Genomic DNA, 26,763 nt, shown 5'->3' with positions numbered 1-26,763 from the left:
AAGTACCCATGAAGTTCAGAGGACCATGTAGGATCCCCTGGGGCTAGAGTTATAAGCAACTGTAAGTTTTCCAATATGGGTACTGTAGAACTAGGGTCCTCAGTAAGAGTATTACTTGTTCTTAAGGGCTGAGCCATATTTTTTTTATTTGAATTACAAACAAGATTGAATTACATGACAATCCCAGTTCTTTCTCCCTCCCTTCCTCCCCTACATATTTTCTACACTAGCAAAACAGATTATACTTTAAATTTTTTATGTTCATGTATGTCTATATCTCTCTCTGTGTGTGTGTGTGTGTGTGTGTGTGTGTGTGTGTGTGTGTGTGTGTGTACATGCTTGTGTGCATGTAAATTTAGATAGAATTGTTCACTCAACTTGAAGCTTATCAACTGGATTAGGCTGCCTAACCAATGAGTTTCAGAAATGTGCCTGTCTCCTCCTTCCTAAAGCTGGATTTAACTTTGTGCCACTATGCTCAGTTTTTCTGTGGATGCTAGGAATCTGAATTCAAATCCTCATATTTGCATGTTAAGCATTTACCAAATGAGCCATCTCCCCAGTCCCCATGCTTAAATTGCAGTTAAGTAAAATAACACACACAAAGAACCTTGAATATGTCTGCTCTGTAATAAGACCTCAAAAAAAGTCAGCTCATCCTTAAGCTATTCTAACAGTCTTTAAGATTTCTAAAAGGTAAATATAACAATTCCCAAGTCAAAACTCTTCACTGTTCTTGAATTCCTAAATACAAGTTACTGAGGCTTTAAATGTATTTAATGTATTTAATACATTTAAATACTCCTCTACTCTTCTCTCTACCCATCTTCATCTTTACCTATTCTCCCCACTGTTACTACCTAAACCTCCCATCTTTAGCCACAATAAATCTTAATTGCTTAAATTTGTAATAGTCTTTCATACTTCCAGGGTTTCCCAAATTTATGTGTGTTTTTTTTTTTTAAATTTGGAATATACTTCTTCTGCATGTTAAACTCTACCTTCTACTAATTTCTGTTAACTTAAGCCAACTGAGTATTTCTTCTTCTAAAAAGCATGCCCAGACTTATTAAGTTTTGATTAAATGTTGTTCTATGTAGTAGAATCTATTCAGAGGACCAACATTACACAGTTTTGCAGTGCCCTTCCTTCAACGGACTCCTTTATTGTAAATTCCACAGTAATTCTGTGCAGAATATCCACTAGCCACAATGACCGACTTAGAAATAAGTAAATAAGCTGAACAAGACCAGAGTCTTCCATTTTTTTCAGTAATTTTAAGACACTTTTTAGTAGCCTTCCAAATAATTCTAGTGTCTTTCAACTCTACTCATCCCATCCACAAGTATTAAAACATTTTACCACTCCAATAAAACTTTAGACTACTTCTGCATACCAAAGTAAATGAAATCTAAACTTGGCACCTAGAACAATACCTGGGGACATAATCGGTGTTAGATAATACTTGCTGAATACTGAAGAAGCCTTCATATCAAGCATGGTATTTCAACTTTGGCACAATTTTCTCCCACTCACTCTATATGCACTATACTGTGTAATCATGTGACATACTTTATACTCTCATAGTTTTGTGACATTTTATCTCAACTTATTGAAAACATATTCAAGGTACAACACAGTCTTTTTAGTACATTAAGTATTATCACAGCGTGGGCGTTTAATTTAGCCTAGAAATGTAACTTAAAATTAAATACTAAATTTAGAGAGATGCTCTTCCAGAGGACCTGGGTTCCCAGTACTTATTGGCATCTCACAACCATCTGTAACTCGAGTTCCAGGGGATCTCTGGCCTCCATAGACCCAAATATGAGCAAGCACATTCACATAGGTAAATACCTATATACATAATAGAATAAAACTTAAATGAACATTTTTCAAATATGTTTAGAATTATAAGACTATTTCTTACAAATACATATCATAAGTAAAACAACCCAACTTAAATCATAACATTTAAAGATTTTGTGTGTTTTGCTTGTATGTATATGTACCACATATTTCAGTGTCCACAGAACTCAGAAGATGGTATCAGATCTCACAGAACAGTTATGATATCAGATTTCAAGACAATTATGGGTCATATGGGTGATAAGAACTGAACCTGGTGGTCTTTGGCAAGAGCAGCAAGTGCTTTTAATGGCTAAGTCATCTCTTTAGCTTCCTTTAACCTATATTTAAATGTTAATGGCTTAGTACCTAGATCACTAGTTATTTAGTCACCTTATTGTCTGTATTGCTTTTATGATTTAAATTTTTTAATCCAATCTATTGTTAAAAATAAAACATACATTTTCTTCACTCTTGTCCAATTTATATTTAACTTCATCTCCTTGCTGTATGAACTCTTTTCTTACTGATTCCAGTTCATCCCTAAAAAGAAAATACAAGAATAACATCATCATCCAAACCACATTTTCATCTCTGAAGATTTTTTAATGGTTGCTTATTAACTTTTTAGATTTGAGTTCTCATTGTGGATGGCAATGTTTCATGCATGGCTATTAATAGGCTCATTTCCATTCCCACATTTAAGCTACTGTACTATTTATCTTTAAATTATATGCATCCTTGTCATCATTTTCCTACTTTTAAAAAAACCACAGGAATATTTCATTTTTTATCTTGTCATCATTCTAACACATACATAAAATGTTATAAAAATAAATAAAAAACATAAGTACAATTTATTTTAATACTATTTACATATACCTATCATTGTACATGCCCAGAGAATTTCCAGAAACATACAGAACAGTGATGAAAGGCAAAAAAAAGATACTATTTTTCCCCGATGTGCTCCTTTGTCCCTTGGAATTTTATATTATATTCACGTATTACTCCTTTAAAAGTATTTTCATTAAAATCTTGTATATTACTGATTAAAATATTGGTGATTATCTCAGCATGTACTTGAAGATATTTTTCTAATTGTAGTTTCTGTTTTTACCACTACTACATTGGCAATATAATCAGTGATTTGACCTTAAAAAAGCTGAATCCAGGTAATGAATTTTCTTAAAATTTTTCACATGTATTTATGTTTACTTACTGAGAGAAAGAGACAAAGAAAGAAAATATGTATTTTCAATGATACATGTATGGAGGTCAGAGGACAACTTCTAAAGGTCAGTTTTTCCTTCCACCATGTGGATTCCAGAGATTGGACATGAAACATCAGGCTCAGCAGTGAGTACCTTTACCACTGAGGTATCTCTCCAGCTTTATTCTTTAAATGAGTACAAATTTATAACCAATATGTTCACTGTTCGAAAATAATTTACACTTAAAGGTCCATAAACCTATACTGTAGGTAGATATTCAAACCATATTACTCAGATAATTTGAATTGTATTTTAAAAACAGCCTCTTGGGCTAAAGAGATAGCTCAGTAGATAAGGTGCTTCATTTGCAAGCATAAGGACCTGAGTTTCATCCCCAGAAACTACATAAAAAGACAGAGATTGTTGGGGCATGTTTGTAATCCCAATGCTGGGGAGGGAGAGACAGGCAGAATCCTGAGGATTGCTTGTTGACCAGCCTAACCTACATGCTGAGTTCCAGAATAGTAAGACACCATGCCTTTTTAAAAAGGGAGGAAAAGGGTGTATGTAGCACCTGAAGAATGACATCTGAGGCTGTTCTCTGGCCTCCACACACTCACATAGTATACACACAGAGGCTCTTGATGTAGGTGTGATAGCACACATCTGTAAATCCCAACACTTGGGAGTCTAAAACAGGAAGATCAGCTAAGTCCCATCCTGGGCTATATAGTTAAGACCCCATCTCAAAAACTAAGTGAATGAATTTAAACTTTTTTAAAATCATAGAAAAAAATCAAACAGCTTCTCTTTAAAATTTGTCTCCATATTGTAAGCAAAAAAGTGCAGTGGTTTAATCACAGTTATCTGTAAGTAACAGCTGCTTCTGAAGAAAGCTTAGCAAAAAGAGGACAAAATCAATCATTATAGGTATGGCAAAAGATGATTTTCTAAATCTGGAATATAGTTAACAGCTAATAATTTATTAAGTGCTGACTATATCAAGTACTATATTCAACACTATTCACGATATCATATAGTCTCCAAACAATTCTATGAAGAGCTGTACTAGGTGTAAAGATTTCAAATAAATTAAAATAGAAATTTTCAAAAGCATTCCTTGACCAAATTTCAATGTAAATAAGAACACACACACAATATTTGGAAATCATTCAAGTTACCAATGGATTAAAAAGAAACAAAATACACACACACACACACTTTAGAAAATAATAGTAAAACTGCATTATCAAGTCAGGCATGAAGTTCATATTTCCAACAACCAGGCAGAGACAACGGAGACCACTACAAGTTCAAGTCCAGCCTGGTTTACATAGGCCCTTCCCCTTGGACCTATTTACTATCTAGCTATGGATTCTCGGCCTTGGTAATGGTACCAGATATGGGTTTCTATTTTGTAGAGTAGTCCTTAAATCCAATCAAAATGTGGCTGGTTACTCCCATAACATTCATGTCACTATTATACCAGTGAGTATATAATGCAAACTGGTCACAGAAGTGCAAGACTGTTGACACCTTTTATCCTTCTATAGTGTACATAGTACTTTACAACACTATGAAATCTAGCCAATGGGGATAAAGTTTCCAGGTCTACCAGCTTGAACTCTCCATGCTGCATACTCAAGTATGTGCTGTCCTTAGCAAATAGTGTCTTGCCATCAAGTTCTGAAGTGTAACAACTGAAATGACAACTGCCTATGTTTTGTTTGGTGGTCTATGGAATCCCACTGGCCAACATCTTCAAAAGTGCCACCCATTCCTTGTAGGGACTTTTTATTTGCTAGCCTGTAGTATCTAGTATGGCTATGTCCCCTCTACCATAGTGTAACTCTTATTTAAACTCTTTTCATGTTTATATGTATTTTAGGAAGCCTTTAATAAAAGGCTCCCTTATGAGCTTATTAAAGGTCTTTAGTGTTAGCTACTCTTCCTCTTACTCCCTCCTCTACACCCTGTCCTCCCATCCTTATCCTACTTAACCCTTTCTGTCCCATTTTTCCCCTTTCCATCTTTTATCACTTCATTCTATCTCTCTACCCCAGGAAATCCCCCACCCATGGCTCCTTAATAGTTTCCTGACTACTATGGGTATTCCAAATGAAACACACATATTTAAAGATTCAAAGCTACCAGCCATATATGGTAGAAAGCATGCTACACTTGTCTTTCTGGGTATGGTTTACCTCACTCATGATGATTATTTCCAGCTCCATTCATTTAAATAAGAATTCCATAGTTTCCTTTTTCTCATTAGCTGAATAATATTCCATTGTGTAAATGTATCATATTTTCATTATCCATTCTAGTTGATGGGCACCCAGATTCTGTTTTACTATTAGTCTGCTAAATAGACTTTTAAACTAGCTCTGCTGACTTATTGCTAGACCCACAGTTAAGTGCAGCTCTCAACCCCACTAAAAAAGCTTCTCTTTGTAGTAGATGGCAATTAACACAGAGACTTCCATAACGCATCAATATGTAGAGAATAAGAGGCTGCAGAGTGCTCAGTCCTAAATGAGATATCTGTATCACACACCCTCTCCCACGGCTCAGTGATCATTGTGGAAGAAGGAGTAGAAAGAAAGTAAGAGCCAGAGATGGCAGATGACTACAGGAAAACAGTGTGTTCCAGACACAACAGAGCAGTTGCATATATGAACTCTAGTGATTCTGATAGCATGCATAAGACCTACACAAGCTCAAGCTGAACAAAATTCCAGCAAGGACAGGAAAGATGAGCACAAAGTCCCATGCTAGTTTAGAAGCTATTGGCAACTAATAGCCGCTGTGAGAGGAACAGCAAATTTTCTTTAAGGATGTGACCCCTGGTAGATTGATACATTCCAGGGATTAGCCTCACATGAATATTTGGGGATCAAATTGAATTGGGTGGGTTTAAAGAAAAACAAAACAGGACATGAAGTTCAGTAGGTAAGGAGATGGGGTGGATTCTAGGAGTAGTTGAGGGGAGGAGGTGAATATGATCAAAATTCAAAGAACTAATAAAAATAATATTTTTAAAATGTCATGTCAAAATAAAAAGTAGAAAATAAAAATGCCATGTAGAAATTCATAGATGTGGTTGCAAGCATTAAAGGAAAACAAGTTATAGAAATTCTACAAATAAAATGGATAAAGGATTGCTATGTTAATGCTTAAGTCAAAAGTAAATAATAAAACCCTTCAAAGATTAAAGAGTATAGATATTTCCAGGTAATTTTACAAAGAACAAACCTTATAAGCAAATTTTGAAAAATTCCAAAAATATACAAAAGGTAGTAACAGTAAATCATGAAATGTTATTATGTTTTAAATTATTCATAAATTAGTGATGATACTAAATAACAATTCAAACATTTTGGGACCAGAGCTTTCAACATGGTCTTGGTTGAATTTTCATTTTACAATTAATAAAAATTACTGGAAAACAATTGATTACCAAGTCACTAGAATCATTATTTCTATGATCTTATTAATAAATTCAAACTAAAAGGTGTTCTCTCAAATTTAAAATAAAGAAAAAATACACATGCTCCTTGTTTACTTCAGTATGACTTGTAATAGTGAAAAACTGCAAATATAAACATCCAAAAATAAAAAGTTAATATTATCACATATACAAATAAATTATTGTGAAAACATCAAGAAATATAAATAATGCTTAAAATATTAAATGGAAAATTTTTCATTTAATATAAAATTATATGATTAAGAGTTAAATATATTATTAAAACAGAGTTCACATAAATATTCCAACATAATAGATGATGTCCTTAAAAATAATTTAAAAAATTTTTATTATAAATTTTCTAGATAAAGTTAGCACAATTTTTTAAACTTTAAAGAATTAGGTTTATGATGCTTTAATTTTCATATAATTTTACTGTTTAAATACTAAATATAAAATAATTTGTTTTTAATTGTTTAAACATAAAATTATTATAACTTCATTTTAGGCAGAAATTAAAAACATTAACCTAAAACTAGTATCTTCACTATACAATATTCATCAATAGAAAAGAAATTCTAAAGTCCCTTTTGAAACAGAGACAAACTCATTATTCTTGCCTTAAATGCGTTTCTTTTTCTTCCAAATTTTCTATTTGTTTCAACATCCTTTCTTCTTGCTTTTTGCTATTCTAAGAAGATAATCAACAATGCTTATTAATCATTTTTCTTCAACAAAAATATAACTGAAATTAATATTTAAAACCTTCATCTGTCAGTATAAGTTTTGTTTCATCACACAAAAAGAACATGAGTGTGCTCTTTATTATTTTTTTGTTAGTTTCTGGCTCAAGGTTCTTGCCTTGAGTTCCTGCCCTGACTTCCCTTCATGATGGACTATGCCTGAGATATATAAGCCAAACAAACCAACTTCCCCCAACCGCAAACTGCTTTTTGTTATAGTGTTTTATCACAGCATTAGGAAGCAAACCAATACAGCGAGCTATTTAAATTGTACAGTATTGCTTTATAGACTTATATTACCAGAAATCCTAATAATATGTAGCAGGTAATAAAATAAGTTTGATTTCCCAGTGGTACTTGGAAACTTGTATCCTTTATTCATAATGTTTCACTAACCATTACCTACTAAAGTCATAATTCATCTTTCAAGAACAAAATCAATGTTGTCCTCTGACAACTTCTCTTCCATAAAGGCAAAAATGAACTTCTGAACCCCATTAACACTTTACATACCATCATCAACATATGACATATTTTACTTAAGATATTTAAACACTTACTATTTTTATATTAATTCACATATTCTTGAAGAAAAATGATAAGATTATTCATTATTATCTTTCATAGAAATCTATGACTAGACAGAATGTTACTAAATACAAACTTTTAATGCTTAAAATTAGATTAACTTCATATATTGGTAGTCTCTATATTCCGTTGCCCATTATTACTATATGAAAGAATAGTATGCACCTTTTCTTTGAAACAATACCAGCTCTAAGATAATCCAAATTTTATGCTAAAAGAGTACTCAGAGATCATCTATTTTTAAAGTCCCTCTAATTTTGAAGGAAAGTCACTGATAACTGTCAACTCACAGTAATATCTTCTTGATACTTCTTGAGTGCTAGGGCCATATCATTTGTTTCTTGTGCCAATTTATTGTTCTCAAGGGAAAGCTTGCCACAGCTTGCAGTTAATTCAGCAAACTTAAATCTATTTTTAAGAAACATAGACAGAAATAACTAAATATGAAATATGATATATAAGATTTAATTCAAAATAATCTTAGGGGAAAGAAAAGGCAGGATTTAAATAAGGTAATACTGACCATAATTTCTTGAAGCAAGGTTATAGTTTTATACTACCTACTTCATTAGTTTGTTCAAATGTTTTTCAGTTGTTTCCATATTAACATTTCATTATGTCATACATCATATTTCTTTGTGTATTCCCTATATACTCAATTTTTCACAAAATATGAAGGGCACATTATTCTGAAAGTTTGATTAGAATAGTCCTTGAGGCATAAATTACTTGTAATTAGAATGCAATTATTCTTACAAGGTCTTAAATTTTCCATTCTGGGGGCTGGAGAGAGGTTAAGAGCACTAACTACTCTTCCCGAGTCCTAAGTTCAACTCCTAGCAACCACATGGTGGCTCATAACCATCTGTAATGAGATCTAGTGACCTCTTCTGGCTTGTATGGATACATGCACGCAGAAAGCCATATACACAATAAACAAAACTTAAAAAAAAATCCATACCAAAAGAGAAATAATTGTTGCTATTGGCTGAAGCTGGTACCAATTTTAAATAAGTGCAGTATAGTGCCTGGTACCACAAAATGATTTCAGAAGCATCTACTACTTCCTCCTATTTAATATTATTGGAAATATAGTAGAGAAAATAAAGGGTTTTTTCCTAAGTAATCAGAGATTAAAGAGCATATATACAAAGGACAACATAAATTAATACTAAAATATAAATAACCACTCCATTCTTAGGGGGATTTTTAATAAAATGAATGTTACCTAGGTCTCCTTAAAAAAAATAAAATAAAAAAAAAAAACACTGTTGAAAGAATATCAGAAGGAGGGCCAGGCATTGGTGGCGCATGCCTTTAATCCCAGCACTCAGGAGGCAGAGGCAGACAGATCTCTGTGAGTTCAAGGCCAGCCTGGTCTCCAGAGCGAGTGTCAGGGATAGGCTCCAAAGCTACACAGAGAAACCCTGTCTCGAAAAACAAATTATATTATATAATATATATATCAGAAGGAGAATAAAGCTACAAGAAAAGGACTAGGCTGTAGATTGGTATCAGACTTATGATATAACTCATGCTGGCCTCAAACATACAGAAATCCTCCTCCTCAGCCTCCTAAGTGATAGAATTCCAGGCATGAGGCATCATACCTAATACTTTATTTACCACTTTTATCTATATCTGAGAAGCAATCAAATGGGAAAAATAGTGTTTACCACCAACAGGAACTTGAATTTACTTCTTTCTTGGTGACAATTATTATCAAACTAAATTTTATTTAGGTATTATTAGAAATAAATTTATATATTGAATTTTATCAACACAAACTTATAAAATAATTTATCAAACTAAAAAAGCAGAACCACAAATAATTTTTTATGGGAAACTAAATCCCTCCACAAAATTAATGTTAGACCTTCTATATCTAGAAATTTCATTTTCATGAACTTATCCAACTAGAGTTTGAGACTACTCAGGAAAATATGTCTGAACTAAGCAGATAAACTTCTTCCTTGCTATTATTTCCCAAATACAGTAAAACAAACATGTGAATAGCATTTACATTATATTCAGTACTTTAAGAAGAATAGAGGTAGTTTAAAACTTCTCTTGCAAGAGACTATGTATAGTTTATATGCAAATACTGTGCTGTTTGCATATAGGACTTGACTACAGATTTGTGTATCTTTTGGGTTTTTGGAACCAATGCTCATAAACACCAAGAGATTACTACATACTAATATGAAGTGATTTAACTGTTATTTATTCTTTTATAAATGATAAAAACTTTCTTCAGCAATGAGATATGTAAAATCATTTCTTTTCTGACACAAGATCTTACTACAGGGCTAGAGAGATGGCTCAGAGGTTAAGAGCACTGCCTATTCTTCCAGAGGTCCTGAGTTCAATTCCCAGCAACCACATGGTGGCTCACAACCATCCATTATGAGATCTGGTGCCCTCTTCTGGTGTGCAGATATACATGAAAGCAGAATGTTGTATACATAATAAATAAATAAAATCTTTTTTTAAAAACATCTTACTACAAAGCCCAATCCTTAAATTCATAATTTTCTTTTTCGTTTGTGCACTCTCATGTCTGGCTTTCATTTTTATCTTTATTTAGGAATAAAACTAAATTTCCAATCCATTGATACAAATAATAAACTATTTTATTATAGAACTTAGAAATTAAACTATACATAGTTATGTGAAAAACGTACTTCTCTTCTTCAAGTTTAGTTTTCAGTTCTTCAACCTGCTTTGAATAATGCTGATCACTTATTTTAGTGACAGTTAATTGTTCTTCTAAATCATGGATGTCTTTCTGCAAGATAAATGTATTTATGACAAGTTATCTACCATTTGTTATTTTTTTATGTAAAAGATATAATTAGGCTGGGCATGGTGATACAATCCCAGCACTTAGGAGGCAGAGGCAGACAGATCTCTGTAAGTTCAAAGCCAGCCTAATCCACATAGTGAGTTCCAGGAAAGCCAGAGCTACAGAGTAAGACCTTGTTGCTCCAAGTAATCAAGCGATACATTTGGAGAAAATCTGGCAGGATATTTAAAAAATATTTTTGAGCTAGAGTCTCATTAAGCACAGGCTGGTCTCAAACTCACTATATAAATGAGGCTGGCCTTGAACCTATTTGTTTTGTTTTAAGACAGGGTTTCTCTCTGTGTGTGTAGCCCTGGCTGTCCTAGAACTCACTTTGTAGACCAGGCTGCCTCAAACTCAGAGAGTTCCACCTGCCTCTGCCTCCAAAGTGCTGGGATTAAATTTGTGTACAACCATTACCTGAAGACCGTGAATTCTTGATTCTCCTACCTCTTCTTCCAAAGTACCAGGGTTATAGATAAATAACAAACACCATGTCCAGACATATATTTTAAGTAGATAATGTGATAGTCATTATAAATATAATTTTTTAAATTAGCAATGACAAATTCAATACAAGTAAATTCTATTATGATATCCTAAAAATTATTCTTATACATAATTTTTAAACATCTTAATCTACCAAGTAATTAACTCCAATTAAAAATTTATATTAGTTTTATTTATTGTTAATTTTTCTGTTTTCCTGTACAGACTCTCTCCATATAGCCCTGGCTAGCCTGGAATCCTCTACTGAAATCAGGCTAGCCTCAAACTCACAGAGATCTGCCTGTCTCTGCCTATGGAGTAATAGGAATAAAGGAGTATGCCACTATACCTGGCCTAAAATTTTATATTAGTAAGGAAAAAATATATTAGTGAAGTCAGGAAATGTCTTATAGACTAAGATGTTCTTAATATTATCAAAAGAAGTTCCAATTCTTTTACAGGTCTACAAATACACTTTAAAAATTTAAAGATAAGTTTAAATATAAGCATTATAAAGAGTATCATAAGAATCCAGCTTAAGGGGGGCTGGAGAAATGGCTCAGTGGTTAAGAGAACTGACTGGCTACTCTTCCAGAGGTCTTGAGTTCAATTTCCAGCAACCACATGGTGGCTCACAACTAATTGTAATGAGAGCTAGCACCCTCTTCTGGTATGGATGAAAACAAAGCACCCATACACATAAAATAAACAAGTATTTTTTAAAAAAGAATCCAGCTTAATTAGGGCTAAATTTAAATGTATCAAGAAATACTGAAAACATCAAGAAACAAAATTATTATAAACCATAGCATGCATAAGCTAGATTTTTTGTATGTTGACCTTTCTCTCCCACATTATAATATGAAGGTTCCCTATTATAAATCAATAATTAACATGTTAAATATAACAGAAACACGTACTTTTAAGAAGAATTTTGTGAAGAAATCCTTCAGAAAACAATTACTACACCATAATCTATTTTATAAATCTATATTCTCTTAACAAAACATTGGAAACAAACATATCCTTAACAAACCTCTCTGGTTTGCAAAAGGAGAGTTAGTTCTTGTTCTTTCCCTTGTAATTCTTCAGCAAGCTTCTCAACTTGTTTCTTTTCATCTAAAAGTTTTTGGTCTTCTACCTGTTTAAAAACAGTAGAGAAAAAAAAAGCATAACTGTCAAACTACATACATATAGAAAATAATTAAACTTCCCAAAGAGTAAAAGAAAGAACTACGGTGTATTTCCTTGGCTAAAAATGCTTAAACGGAGAAAACCAAGCTGCTTGAACAGAGAAAACCTTTGATTCCAGCACTAGGGAGGAAGAGGCAGGAGGATTTCCATTTCCGCCAGGCTGGTGTACAAAGCGAGATCCAGGAATGCAAGGCCTGTTACACAAAGAAACACTGTTTCAAAAAAAAAAAAAAAAAAAAAAACCATTTAATGGACAGAGCCCTAAAATAAAGAATAAATTGTTTATTTAAAAACTGAGATTTTTTTATGATAAGTGAGTTAGAAATTACCTTGATGGGACAAGGTAAATGAGAAAGGTGGGGCTAACAAAAATCAGGCTCTGTTCCAAGAAGGGGATAATTGGGAGAGCAAGGGAAATCACAATGGAGGTGACAGGATAGATGAAAACCACAAGGAAACAGAAAGGCTAAGCAGCAAACAGAAATGGGCAATGCACTGCGCTCCAGCTGAGTCTCCAGCACTGAAAGGAGAAACAAAAGCTTTATCCATAAGGTAAGTCAGATGGCCCTAGAGAAAAGAAAATGCCAGTCTTTCACACAGAGGAAGTCCACATGCTTGTTAAGAAATGAATCCAGTTTTAAATCTGATAAGACAGTGACTATGGCCCACTCTGGGAACTCCTGTCTCGGGGTCTGCAGGCAGATCGACTCAGCCCCTGAGAACCAAGCAACCCTGAGTCTGCTGAGATCAATGGGCTACTCCTGCCCCCACTGAGGGCAGAGGTGAGCTGCTTCAGCCCCTGCCTTGGGCCCAACTTCCACCTGCCCACTCTGGGAACTCCCATCCTGGGATCTGCAGGCAGATGGTCCTCAGCCCCTGAGGACCAAATAACCCAGAATCTGCTGACATCTCTGTGCTAGTCCCACTCCCACCCACCTGGAGAGCAAGTGCCTTAGAGCCGCCTGCAAACACCCTGAAACCCATCAGAGTATCAGACCCTCTTGCACCCACCAGAAGAGAACCTTGGACCCATACACACCAGGAAAGGAAGAGAAACCACCTGCACCCACTGGAAGAAGAGATGGGAAGAAGACAATGTAAGGATACATCCAACAACAGGAAAACCAATATGACACCACCAGCATCTAGGGACTCTACACCAGCAAGACCTGAACATCCCAATACAAATGACGCAGAAGAGCGCAACCCTAAAAACAATTTCATGCAGATGATAGAGACCCTAAGGGAGGAAATGAGAAAATCCTTCAGAGAAATGGAAGAAAAGACAAACCAAAAGATGCAAGAAATCAAGGAAAGCCAAGGAAATACAATTAAACAGCTGAAGGAAACAGTTCAAGACCTGAAAACTGAAATAGAGACAAGAAAGAAAACACAAACTGAGAGAATGCTGGAAGTGGAAAAGCTGAGTAAACAATTAGGAACCATAGATGCAAGCATAACCAACAGAATACAAGAGATGAAAGAAAGAATCTCAGACGCTGAAGATAAACTAGAGGAAATAAAATAAATTCATCAAGCAAAGGAAATATTAAGTCCAACAAATCCTTAACACAAAATATCCAGGAAATACTGGACACCGTGAAAAGACTAAACCTAAGGATAATAGGTATAGAAGAAGGTGAAGAAACCCAACTCAAAGGTGCAGAAAACATATTCAATAACATCCTAGAAGAAAACTTTCCCAACCTAAAGAAAGACATGCCAATGAAAGTACAAGAAGCCTACATAACACCAGAGTGGACCATAAAAGAAAGTCCCCTCATCACATATTAATTAAAACACCAACATACAGAATAAAGAAAGAATATTAAGAGCAGAAAAGGAAAAAGGCCAAGTAAAATATAAAACCACATTTAAACAATATGTAACCACTAATCTAGCCCTACAGAAAGTACTGGAAGGAAAACTCCAACCTAAACAAATTAACTAAACTCACAAACACATAGGCAATAGATAATCCCACTTTACCAAAACCCAAAAGAAAAAGCAGGGTAAATCCACATACAATAACACTACCAACAACAAATAAAAAACAAACAAGAATAAGCACTCAATGGTCCTTAATTTCCCTCAATATTAATGGTCTTAACTCGCCTACAAAAAGTCACAGACTAACAGAGTAGATAGGAAGACAGAATCCATCCTTCTGCTGCATACAAAAAACACACCTCAAATTCAAAGACAGACATTACCTCAGAGTATAGGGTTGGGGTAAGATATTCCAATCAAATGGACCCAAGAAACAAGCGGGGATAGCAATCTTAGTATCTAACAAATTAGACTTCAAACTAAAATCAAAAGAGATGAAGAAGATCATTTCATACTCATCACAGGAAAACTCCATCAGGAAGAAGTCTCAATTCTAAACATCTATGCCCCAAATACAAAGGCACGAACTTTCGTAAAAGAAACATTATTAAAACTCAGATCACAAATAAGACCTCACACGGTTATAATGGGAGACTTCAACACCCCACTCTCACCACTGGACAGGACCACCAGATAGAAACTTAACAAAGAGACAAAGGAACTAACAGAAGTTATGACCCATTTGGAATTAATAGACGTCTATAGAACATTCCATCCAAATACAAAAGAATATACCTTCATTTCAGCATCACATGGAACCTTCTCTAAAGTCGACCACATACTCGGCAAGATAGCAAACCTCAAGAGGTACAAAAAAATTGGAATTACACCCTGTGTCTTATCAGACCACCATGCTTTAAAGTTAAATTCAAAAACAACACAAATTGCAGAAAACCTAACAACTCATTGAAATTGAACAATGCACAATTGCACCATTCCTGGGTAAATGAAGAAATAAAGAAATTAAAGACTTCCTAGAATTCAATGAAAATAAAGACACACCATACCCAAACTTATGGGACACTTTGAAAGCAGTACTAAGAGGAAAGTTCATAGCTCTAAATGCTCACATGAAGAAACTAGAGAATAGTCACACCAGAGAGTTGACATCACAGCTGAAAGCTCTAGAACAAACGGAAGGAAATTCACCCCGGAGGAGTAGATGCCAGGAAATAATCAAACTGAGGGCAGAAATCAATAAAATCAAAACAAAGAAAACAATTCAAAGAATCAATGTAACAAAGAGTTGGTTCTTCAAAATCAACAAGATAGACAAACCTTTATCCAAACTAACCAAAAGGCAGAGACAGAACATGCAAATTAATAAAATCAGAAATGAAAAGGAGGACACAAAAACGGACACTGAGGAAATCAGAGAATCTTCAGGTCATATTTGAAAACCTGTACTCCACAAAATTTAAAAATTTAAAGGAAATGGACAATTTTATGGACAGATATCACTTACCAAAACTGAATCAAGAAAAGATAACTTAAACTGACCTATAACCTATAGAAGCAGTCAATAAAAGTCTCCCAACCAAAAAAAGCCCAGGGCTAGATGGCTTCAGTGCAGAATTCTACCAGAAATTGAAAGAAGAGCTAATACCAATACTCCCTCAAATTGTTCTACACCATAGAAGCAGAAGGTTCATTGCCAAACTCTTTTTACAAGGCTACAATTATCTTGGTACCCAAGCCACACAAAGACACAACTAAGAAAGAGAACTACCGACCAATAACCCTCATGAACATTGATGAAAAAATACTCAATAAAATACTGGCAAACTGAATCCAAGAACATATCAGAAACATCATCCACCATGATCAATCAGGCTTCATCCCCAGATGCAGGGTTGGTCCAACATTCGAAAATCTATCAATGTAATCCACCATATACACCAACTGAAGAAGAAAAATCACATGATCATCTCACGAGATGCTGAAAAAGCCTTTGACAAAATCCAGTACCCCTTCATAATAAAGGTCCTGGAGAGATCAGGGATAACAGGAACATACCTGAACATAATAAAAACAATATATAGTACAACCAGCAGCCAACATCAAAGTAAATGGAGAAAAACTCAAAGCTATTCCTCTAAAATCAGCAACAAGACAAGGCTGTCCACTCCCTCCATATCTCTTCAATATTGTCCTTGAAGTTCTAGCTAGAGTAATAGGACAACCAAAGGAGATCAAGGGGATACAAATTGGAAAGGAAGAAGTCAAGCTTTCATTGTTTGCAGATGATATGATAGTCTACATAAGCGACCCGAAAAACTCTACCAGGGAACTCCTACAGCTGATAAACACCTTCAGCAAAGTGGCAGGATACAAGATTAACTCAAAAAAATCTGTAGCCCTACTATATACAGATGATAAATTCGTGGAGAAAGAAATCAGAGAAACATCACCCTTTACAATTGCCACAAACAACATAAAATACTTTGGGGTAACACTAACCAAAAAAGTGAAAGACCTGTACCATAAGAATTTCGAGTCTCTAAAAAAAGAAATTAAAGAAGATACTAGAAAATGGAAGGATCTTCCATGTTCTTGGATAAGTAGGATCAACATAGTAAAAATGGCAATCTTGCCAAAAGCAATCTACAGATTCAATGCAATCCCCATCAAAATCCCAGAACAATTCTTCACAGACCTTGAAAGAACAATTCTCAATTTCATATGGAAAAACAAAAGACCCAGGATAGCCAAAACAACCCTACACAATAAAAGAACTTCCAGAGGCATCACCATCCCTGATTTCCTGCTCTATTATAGAGCTATAGTCCTGAAAACAGCTTGGTATTGGCACAAAAATAAGACAGGTAGACCAAAGCAAGTTGAAAATCCTGATATTAACCCACACACCTACGAACACCTGATTTTTTGACAAAGAAGCTAATGCTATACGATGGAATAAAGAAAACATCTTCAACAAATGGTGCTGGCATAACTGGATATGGCATGTAGAAGACTGCAAATAGATCCATGTCTATCGCCATGCACAAAACATAAGTCCAAATGGATCAAAGACCTCAACATAAATCCAGCCACACTGAACTTATTAGAAGAGAAAGTAGGAAATACCCTTGAAAGAAATGGTACAGGAGACCGCTTCCTGAACATTACACCAGTAGCACAGACACTGAGATCAACAATTAATAAATGGCACATCCTGAAACTGAGAAGTAAGGCAAAGGACACAGTCAACAAGACAAAACGACAGCCCACGGATTAGGAAAAGATATTAACCAACTCCACATCTGATAGAGGGCTGATCTCCAAAATTTACAAAGAACTCAAGAAGCCAGTCTCCAAATCACCAAATAACCCAATTAAAAAGTGGGGTACAGACTAAATAGACAATTCTCAATAGAGGAATCTAAAATGGCTGAAAGATACATAAGTAAGTGTTCAACCACCTTAGCCATCAGGGAAATGCAAATGAAAACAACTCTGAGATACCATCTTACTCCTGTCAGAATGGCTAAAATCAGTTAACACCAATGACAGTTTATGATGCAAAGGATGTGGAGAAAGGGGAACACTACTCCACTGTTGGTGGGAGTGCCAACTCATACAGCCACTTTGGAAATCGATTCCTCAGGAAAATGGGAATCAGTCTACCACAAGATCCAGCAATTCCACTCTTAGGCATATACCCAAAAGAAGCACATTCATGCAACAAGGACATCTGTTCAACGATGTTTACCGCAGCATTATTTGCAATAGCCAGAACCTGGAAGCAACCTAGATGCCCCTCAACTAAAGAATGGATAGAGAAAATGTGGTACATTTACACAATGGAGTACTACCGAGGGGAGGGTGGGTACAATGGAATCTTGAAATTCGAAGGCAAATGGATGGAACTAGAAGAAACCATTCTGAGTGAGATAACCCAGACACAAAAAGACTAAGATGGTATGTACTCACTCATATGTGGATTTTAGACATAAAGGATTACCAGCCTACAATCCACACCACCAGATAAGCTAGGAAACAAGGAGGACTCTAAGAGAGACATGCATGGTCCCCTGGAGAAGGGGAAAGGACAAGAACTTCTGAGCAAATTGGGAGCATGGGGGCAGAGGGAGGGAACTACAAGAATGAGAAGGGGAGAAAAGGGTGAGGAGGATATGATGGGGCAGGGAGGTTGAGTTGGGGGAAGAACAAAAGAGAGCAAGATAAGAGATACTATAATAGAGGGAGCCATTATAGGTTTAAAGAGAAATCAGGCACTAGGGAAATGTCTGGAGAGCTACAAAGATGACACCAACTAACAATCTAAGCAACAGAGGAGAGGCTACCTTAAATGCCCTCCCCTGATAATGAGATTGATGACTGATTTATATGCCATCTTTTTATATTTATATGCCTTCATCCAGCAGCTGATGTAAGTAGAAGCAGACACCCACAGTAAATCTTGAACTTAACTGAAATCCAGTTTCAGAGAAGGAGGACTGATGAGCAAAGGGGTCCATACCAGGCTGGTGAATCCCACAGGAACAGCTGACCTGAACAAGGGAGAGCTCTAGATCCCCAGACTGATAGCTGGGAAACCAGCATGGAACTGATCCAGACCCCGAATGTGGGTGTTGTAGGGGACAGTAACCCACGCCTGTTAAGAGGCTGGTTACAGGTGTGCATGACCATGCCTATTCAGGCGTGGTCAAGGTGAAGTCAGGATGACTCGTGATGGGCTTTTAAGTGGTGGCAAGCACATGGGAGGCCCCTTGTCTCTGGCCTTGCTGCCTTGCTGCCCTGGGCATGCTCTGGCTTGCCTTTAGCTGGTGTTTATCTGAATAAAGATACCATAACCATACAGACTATGGATCGGTTCTCGTTACAGGGTGGGGTCAGTGAGGAGACCTCAGAAAACTATGGGGCCCCTTGTAGTGGATCAGTACTTATCCCTAGCATAGGAATGGACTTTGGGAGCCCATCCCATATGGAGGGATACTCCCTGAGCCTAGACACAAGGGGGTGGGCCTAGGCCCTATCCCAAAGGATATGACAGACTCTGAAGACCCCATATGGAAGGCCTCACCCTCCCTGGGGAGCAGAAAGGGTATGGGATAGGTAGGATATTAGTTGGGGGGCCAGGGGAGGAGGGGAAGGAGGGGGACATGGGATTGACATGTAAAATAATCTTCTTTCTAATTAAAAAAAAGACAATGACCATGAAGAAAAGGGCCATTTTGTCACTCCTCTTATCTCAGATGGCTGTCCCTGGGTGCCATCTTGAGAATTAGATTATTGGTTGAGACTAAAGCTACTCTCGGTGTCTGAAAACAAGACATAATCACAATCTGAAAGCCAGGCAATCACCTGCCCAAAGATCTTAGGTGTGAGACAATAGTCATACAGTAGTCCTAATACAATTTCAGACATTTTAAGAAGTTCATGGGAGCTAGGGGGTCAAGCAATGAAGAGCACAGTGGGATGTAGCCAAACCTTCCATGGTAAAAATTAATAAATACATTTTTTAAATGGATCCTATTACTTGAGGATAACACAGAGATTGATGGCTTGAGTCTGAAGTTAGTGAATGGCTGAACTTTTGGAGCCACCCACCTACTAAGTGAATCACTCTTGACTAAGAACTCTGAAACTTGGTTGAGGTAATCTGGCTTACCTTTTGGATGATGCTGTTCTTTCATCTAACCTTTCGATTTCCACAGCCATCTCCCTCCTTCATGGTAGTTTATATTGTGTGGGATTGAAAACCAACCAATCAGATCTCAATAATCTATTTGCTTCAGATACTCTTCAGATACTTCAGAAACCAATGCACTCAGGAGATACTCCATTTATTAGACTACAGTGTGTACAAACAACTGTCGAGAGTCCTCTAAAACATTTAGAAACTACCCTATCCACAGCTGCAAAGCTAAGTCTGGCCAGCAGATTCCTGATACATAAAGAAGGAAAATTCTTAAAGTGAAGGCAATTCTACTATACATATGACCCTAAGCAGGGTCCATACTCAAGACCAGTCTAAACATTAGAAAACTCAAAAGACTCCAACATCAACTGATAAATTAATCTACCTAGAAGAATCCAGCATTAAAAACCTGGAGTAAATCCAATTGACTATTTTGTCTTTTGTTTTAGTTTTTTTTTTTTTTTTGAGTTGAAGATATTTGAAATTAATCTCTAACAGACAGACGTTAGGTGTTTTGTTTGGATTTTTGTGTGTTTGTTGTTTTGTCCACTATGTTTCTCTTTTCTTCTTTCTTTCTATTATACTATAAATATTTTAAAGCATACTTTTAAAAATGTAAGATATGCCTTTAAAACCTTTTTTTTTTTTTTTTTGGTCAGGTGGTAGTGGTGGCACATGCCTTTAATACCGGCACTCTGAAGGCAGAGGCAGATGGATCTCTATGCATTCAAGGCCAGCCTGGTCTACAAAGTGAGTTCTAGGATAGCCTGGGCTGTTACACAGAGAAACTTTGTCTCAACGAAACCAAAAGAAAAAAAAAAAAAAACTTTGTTTTTACTTTTTATTCCTCTTACATTCATAAATGTTTTACCCATACTTTTTCTTTATTGTACAATTAGATTTTAATACTTATTTCCCCATTCTTCCATTCCGCCGCCGCCGCCGACTGACCTGGAACTAGGTGAGTGAGTTTCTGCCCGCTCCTGACCCCAGGCCAGAACAGCATACACCCCGACCACCCCATCTCCCCACCCCCGCCTGTGCCTGCGGGCTTGGGCCAGACGCACCCAGGCAGGGAGGAGCTCCCTGCGCCCCAAATCTGCTAGCACCCCATTCTTCCATTCCACCAAACAACCGAGGAACTAGGAACTAGTGAGGAGACTACCAGGAGCGTCAAGATCATCTAGAGTTGTGGACATTGAATTCCTAGCCCCCACACACCACTGGGCCACAAGAGGAGATAGAGAGAACCCACCTGCACCCACTAAAAGAAGATATGGGGAGAAGACAGAATAAGATTTCACCCAACAACAGAAAGACCAATATGACACCACCAGAATCTAGGGACTCCACTCCAGCAAGAGCTGAAAAGCCCAACACAGAGCATGAAGATGAGATGGACCTCAAAAATTATCTCAGCAAGTTGATAGAGACCTTTAAAGAGGAAACAAGAAAATCCCTTAAAGAAATAGAAGAGAAAGCAAACAAAAAATTAAACGAATTGGAGGAAAAGACAAACCAAAAAATTCAAGAAATAAATAAATCTCTTAAAGAATCTAAAGAAAGCCTAGAAAAAACATTCAAGCAAGTGAAGGAAGCTCTTGAAATAGTTCAAAGCATGAAAGCTGAAATACACACAATAAAGAAAACACAGAATGAGACCATGTTGGAAATGGAAAGGTTGGATAAACAATCAGGAACTAAAGATGTAAGTATATCCAACAGGATTCAAGAGATGGAAGAGAGAATCTCAGCTACTGAAGACTCGCTAGAGGATATACATTCATCAACCAAAGAGAACCTCAAGTCCAACAAAACCCTAACACAAAATATCCAGGAAATATGGGACACCGTAAAAAGGCCAAACCTAAGAATAATAGGTGTAGAAGAAGGTGAAGAAACACTGCTCAAAGGTACAGAAAACATATTCAACAAAATCATAGAAGAAAACTTCCCCAACCTACAGAAGGATATGCCTATGAAAGTACAAGAAGCTTACAGGACACCAAACAGACTGGACCACAAAAAGAAGTCGCCCCGACACATAATAATCAAAACACCAAATCTACAGAGTAAAGAGAAAATATTAAGAGCAGCAAAGGAAAAAGGCCAAGTAACATATAAAGGCAAACCAATCAGAATCACACCCGACTTCTCAATGGAAACTCTGAAAGCCAGAAGGTCTTGAATAGCTACCCTACAAGCACTAAGGGAACATGGATGTCAACCCAGACCACTGTACCCAGCAAAACTTTCAATCACTATAGATGGAGAAAACAAGATATTCCATGACAAAAACAGATTTAAACAATACATATCAACAAATCCAGCACTACAGAAGGCTCTGGAAGGAAAATTCCAACCCAACGAACATAACTACACTCACAAAAACACTGGCAGTAGTTAATCTAATTTCACCAAACACAAAAAGAAACAGGAGGGCAAAATCCACATGCAATGATACCACCAACAATAAATCCAAAACAAAGAAGAACCAATGAACAATGGACATTAATATCCCTAAATGTCAATGGTCTTAACTTACCCATAAAAAGATATAGGCTAACAGAATGGATACGAAGACAGAATCCATCCTTCTGCTGTTTACAAGAAACACACCTCAACTTCAAAGACAGGCGATACCTCAGAGTAAAAGGATGGGAAAAAATTTTCCAATCAAATGGGCTCAAGAAACAAGCTGGGGTAGCAATCCTAATATCTAACAAATTAGACTTTAAACTGAAAGCAATCAAAAGAGATAAAGAAGGGCATTTCATACTCATCACAGGAAAAGTCCATCAAGATGAAGTCTCAATCCTGAACATCTATGCCCCTAATACAAAAGCACCCACTTTTGTAAAAGAAACATTACTAAAGCTCAAACCACACATAAAACCACACACACTTATAGTAGGAGACTTCAACACCCCCCTTACACCATTGGACAGAACTACTAGACAGAAACTTAACAAAGAAACAAAGGATCTGAAAGAAGTTATGACACAACTGGGTTTAACAGATATCTATAGAACATTCCATCCAAACACAAAAGAATATACCTTCTTCTCAGCGCCACATGGAACCTTCTCAAAAATTGACCACATAGTTGGCAGCAAAGCAAACCTCCACAGGTACAAAAGTATTGAAATAACCCCCTGTATCTTATCAGACCACCATGCATTAAAGCTAGAATTCAACAGCAATACGAATTGCAGAAAACCTACATTTGCGTGGAAAATGAATAACTCCCAATTGCACCATTCCTGGGTTGAGGAAGAAATAAAAAAAGAAATTAAAGACTTCCTAGAATTTAATGAGAATGTAGACACAACATACCCGAACTTATGGGACACCCTGAAAGCAGTGCTAAGAGGGAAGTTCATAGCACTAAGTGCTCACATGAAGAAACTGGAGGAAAGTCACATTAGAGAATTGACAGAACAACTGAAAGCTTTAGAGCAAAAAGAAGCAAACACACCAAGGAGGAGTAGACACCAGGAAATAATCAACCTGAGAGCCGAAATCAACAAAGTAGAAACTAGGAAAACAGTACAAAGAATCAATGAAACAAAGAGTTGGTTCTTTGAGAAGATCAATAAGATAGACAAACCTCTAGCCAAACTAACCAAAAGGCAGAGAGAGAGCATGCTAATTAACAAAATCAGAAATGAAAAGGGAGATATAACAACGGACACTGAGGAAATCCAGAGAATCTTTAGGTCATACTTTGAAAACCTGTATTCCACAAAATTGGAAAATCTAAAGGAAATGGACAGCTTTCTGGATAAATATCACTTACCAAAATTAAATCAAGATCAGATAAACAGTTTAAATCGACCTATAACCCCTAATGAGATAGAAGCCGTAATCAAAGGCCTCCCAACCAAAAAAGCCCAGGACCAGATGGCTTCACTGCAGAATTCTACCAGAAATTCAAACAAGAGCTAATTCCAGTACTCCTCAAACTGTTCCGCACAATAGAAGCAGATGGGATATTGCCAAACTCTTTCTACGAGGCTACAATCACTTTGATACCCAAGCCACACAAAGATATGACTAAGAAAGAGAACTACAGACCGATATCCCTCATGAACATCGATGCTAAAATACTCAATAAAATATTGGCCAACCGAATCCAAGAACATATCAGAAAAATCATCCACCATGATCAAGTAGGCTTCATCCCAGGGATACAAGGATGGTTCAACATACAAAAATCCATCAATGTAATCCACTATATAAACAAACTGAAAAAGGAAAACCACATGATTATCTCACTAGATGCTGATAAAGCCTTTGACAAAATCCAACATCCCTTCATGATAAAGGTCTTGGAGAAATCAGGGATAACAGGAACACACCTCAACATAATAAAAGCAATAAACAGCAAGCCGACAGTCAACATCAAAGTAAATGGAGAGAAACTCAATGAAATTCCTCTAAAATCAGGAACAAGACAAGGCTGTCCACTCTCTCCATATCTCTTCAATATTGTACTTGAAGTTCTGGCTATAGCAATAAGACAAGAAAAGGGGATCAAAGGGATACAAATTGGAAAGGATGAAGTAAAACTTTCACTATTTGCAGACGACATGATAGTCTACATTAGTGACCCGAAAAACTCTACCAGGGAACTCCTACAGCTGATAAACACCTTCAGCAAGGTAGCAGGATACAAAATTAACTCAAAAAAATCAGTAGCCCTACTATATACAGATGATAAATCCAATGAGAAAGAAATCAGGGAAACATCACCTTTCACAATATCCACAAGCAACATAAAATATCTTGGGGTAACACTAACCAAAAAAGTGAAAGATCTGTACAATAAGAACTTTGAGACTTTAAAGAAAGAAATTAAAGAAGATACCAGAAAATGGAAAGATCTCCCATGCTCTTGGATAGGTAGAATTAACATAGTAAAAATGGCAATCCTGCCAAAAGCAATCCACAGATTCAATGCAATCCCCACCAAAATCCCAACACAGTTTTTCACAGACATTGAAAGAATAATACTCAACTTTATATGGAAAAATAAAAAACCCAGGATAGCCAAAACAACTCTTTACAATAAAGGATCTTCTGGAGGCATCACCATCCCCGACTTCAAGCTCTACTATAGAGCCATAGTTCTGAAAACAGCTTGGTATTGGCACAAAAATAGACTGATAGACCAATGGAATCAAATTGAAAACCCTGATATTGACCCACGCACCTATGGATACCTTATTTTTGACAAAGGTGCTAAATCTATACAATGGAAAAAAGATAGCATCTTCAACAAATGGTGCTGGTACAATTGGATTCGGACATGCAGAAAATTGCAGATAGATCCATACCTGTCACCATGCACAAAACTTAAGTGCAAATGGATCAAAGATCTCAGCATAAATCCAGCCACACTGAATCTTCTAGAAGAGAAAGTGGGAACTACCCTTGAACAAATTGGCACAGGAGACCACTTCCTGAACATTACGCCAGTAGCACAGACACTGAGGTCTGCAATTAATAAATGGGACCTCCTGAAACTGAGAAGCTTCTGCAAGGCAAAGGAAACAGTCAGTAGGATAAAACGACCACCCACAGAATGGGAAAAGATCTTCACCGATCCCACATCTGACAGAGGACTGATTTCCAAAATATATAAGGAGCTCAAGAAGCTAGCCACCAAAACACCAAACAATGAAATTAAAAAGTGGGGTGCAGAACTAAATAGGGAATTCTCAACAGAGGAATCTGAAATGGCTGAAAGACACTTAACAAAGTGCTCAAAATCATTGGCCATCAGAGAAATGCAACTCAAAACAACTCTGAGATACCATCTCACGCCTGTCAGAATGGCTAAAATAAAAAATACCAATGACAATCTATGCTGGAGAGGATGTGGAGAAAAAGGAACACTCCTCCATTGCTGGTGGGAGTGCGAACTTGTAAGACCACTCTGGAAATCAGTATGGCGGTTGCTCAGAAAAATGGGAATCAGTCTACCTCAAGATCCAGCCATTCCTCTCTTGGGTATATACCCAAATAGGGCATGTACTTACAACAAGGACATATGTTCAACCATGTTCATAGCAGCATTGTTTGTAATAGCCAGAACCTGGAAGCAACCTAGATGCCCCTCTACTGAAGAATGGATTGAGAAAATGTGGCACATCTATACAATGGAGTACTACTCAGCAGAAAAAAAGCAATGGAATCTTGAAATTCGCAGGCAAATGGATGGAACTAGAAGAAACCATCCTGAGTGAGGTAACCCAGTCACAAAAAGACAAACATGGTATGTACTCACTGATATATGAATTTTAGACATAGAGCAAAAGATTACCAGTATATAATGCTCTTCACCAAAGAAACTAGGAAACATGAAGGACTCTAAGGGATAAATGGTCCCCAGGAATGGAAGTGGCATGAACTCCCGAACTAATTGGGGGCATGAGGGTGGGGGGGGGAAGGAGCTGCTACAATAAGAGCAAGAGAAGAGGAGAAGAGGAGAGGAAATGGAGGGGCAGAAACATTGAGTTGGGGGAAGAATAGAGGAAAGAGAGCAGGATGAGAGATACGATATCAGAGGGAGCCACTATAGGCCCGAGAAGGGATCTGGAACCAGGGAGATCTCCAGAGACCTACAAGGATGACACGATCTGACAATCCAGGCAACGGTGGAGAGGATAACCTAAAAACCCTCCCCCTAAAATGAGATTGATGACTTCTCTTTATGCCATCCTAGAGCCTTCATCCAGTGGCTGATGGAAACAGAGACAGACATCCACAGACATACAATGAACCGAAATCGGGAATTTAGTTGAAGAGAGGGA

At 36.7% G+C, this 26,763-nt stretch overlaps 1 protein-coding gene across 1 annotated transcript in view; it reads right to left on the bottom strand.

Moving 5' to 3' along the window:
* The window catches only part of Sycp1 (synaptonemal complex protein 1), a 106,612-nt gene that overhangs the window by 35,252 nt on the left and 44,597 nt on the right, over positions 1–26,763 (bottom strand). Inside the window, exons 16-20 of the mRNA XM_027393520.1 lie at positions 12,233–12,337; positions 10,547–10,650; positions 8,153–8,270; positions 7,152–7,222; positions 2,310–2,391 (exon numbers count right to left, since the gene is read on the bottom strand). Of these exons, the coding sequence (XP_027249321.1) occupies positions 2,310–2,391; positions 7,152–7,222; positions 8,153–8,270; positions 10,547–10,650; positions 12,233–12,337 (480 nt within the window). The remainder of the gene's footprint in view (positions 1–2,309; positions 2,392–7,151; positions 7,223–8,152; positions 8,271–10,546; positions 10,651–12,232; positions 12,338–26,763) is intronic.

The sequence above is a fragment of the Cricetulus griseus genome (assembly GCF_003668045.3).
Source record: "Cricetulus griseus strain 17A/GY chromosome 1 unlocalized genomic scaffold, alternate assembly CriGri-PICRH-1.0 chr1_0, whole genome shotgun sequence".
NCBI classification, from domain to species: Eukaryota; Metazoa; Chordata; class Mammalia; order Rodentia; family Cricetidae; genus Cricetulus; species Cricetulus griseus.
Note: the sequence above shows the minus strand (reverse complement) of the source record. Positions and strands in the feature narration are given on the sequence as shown.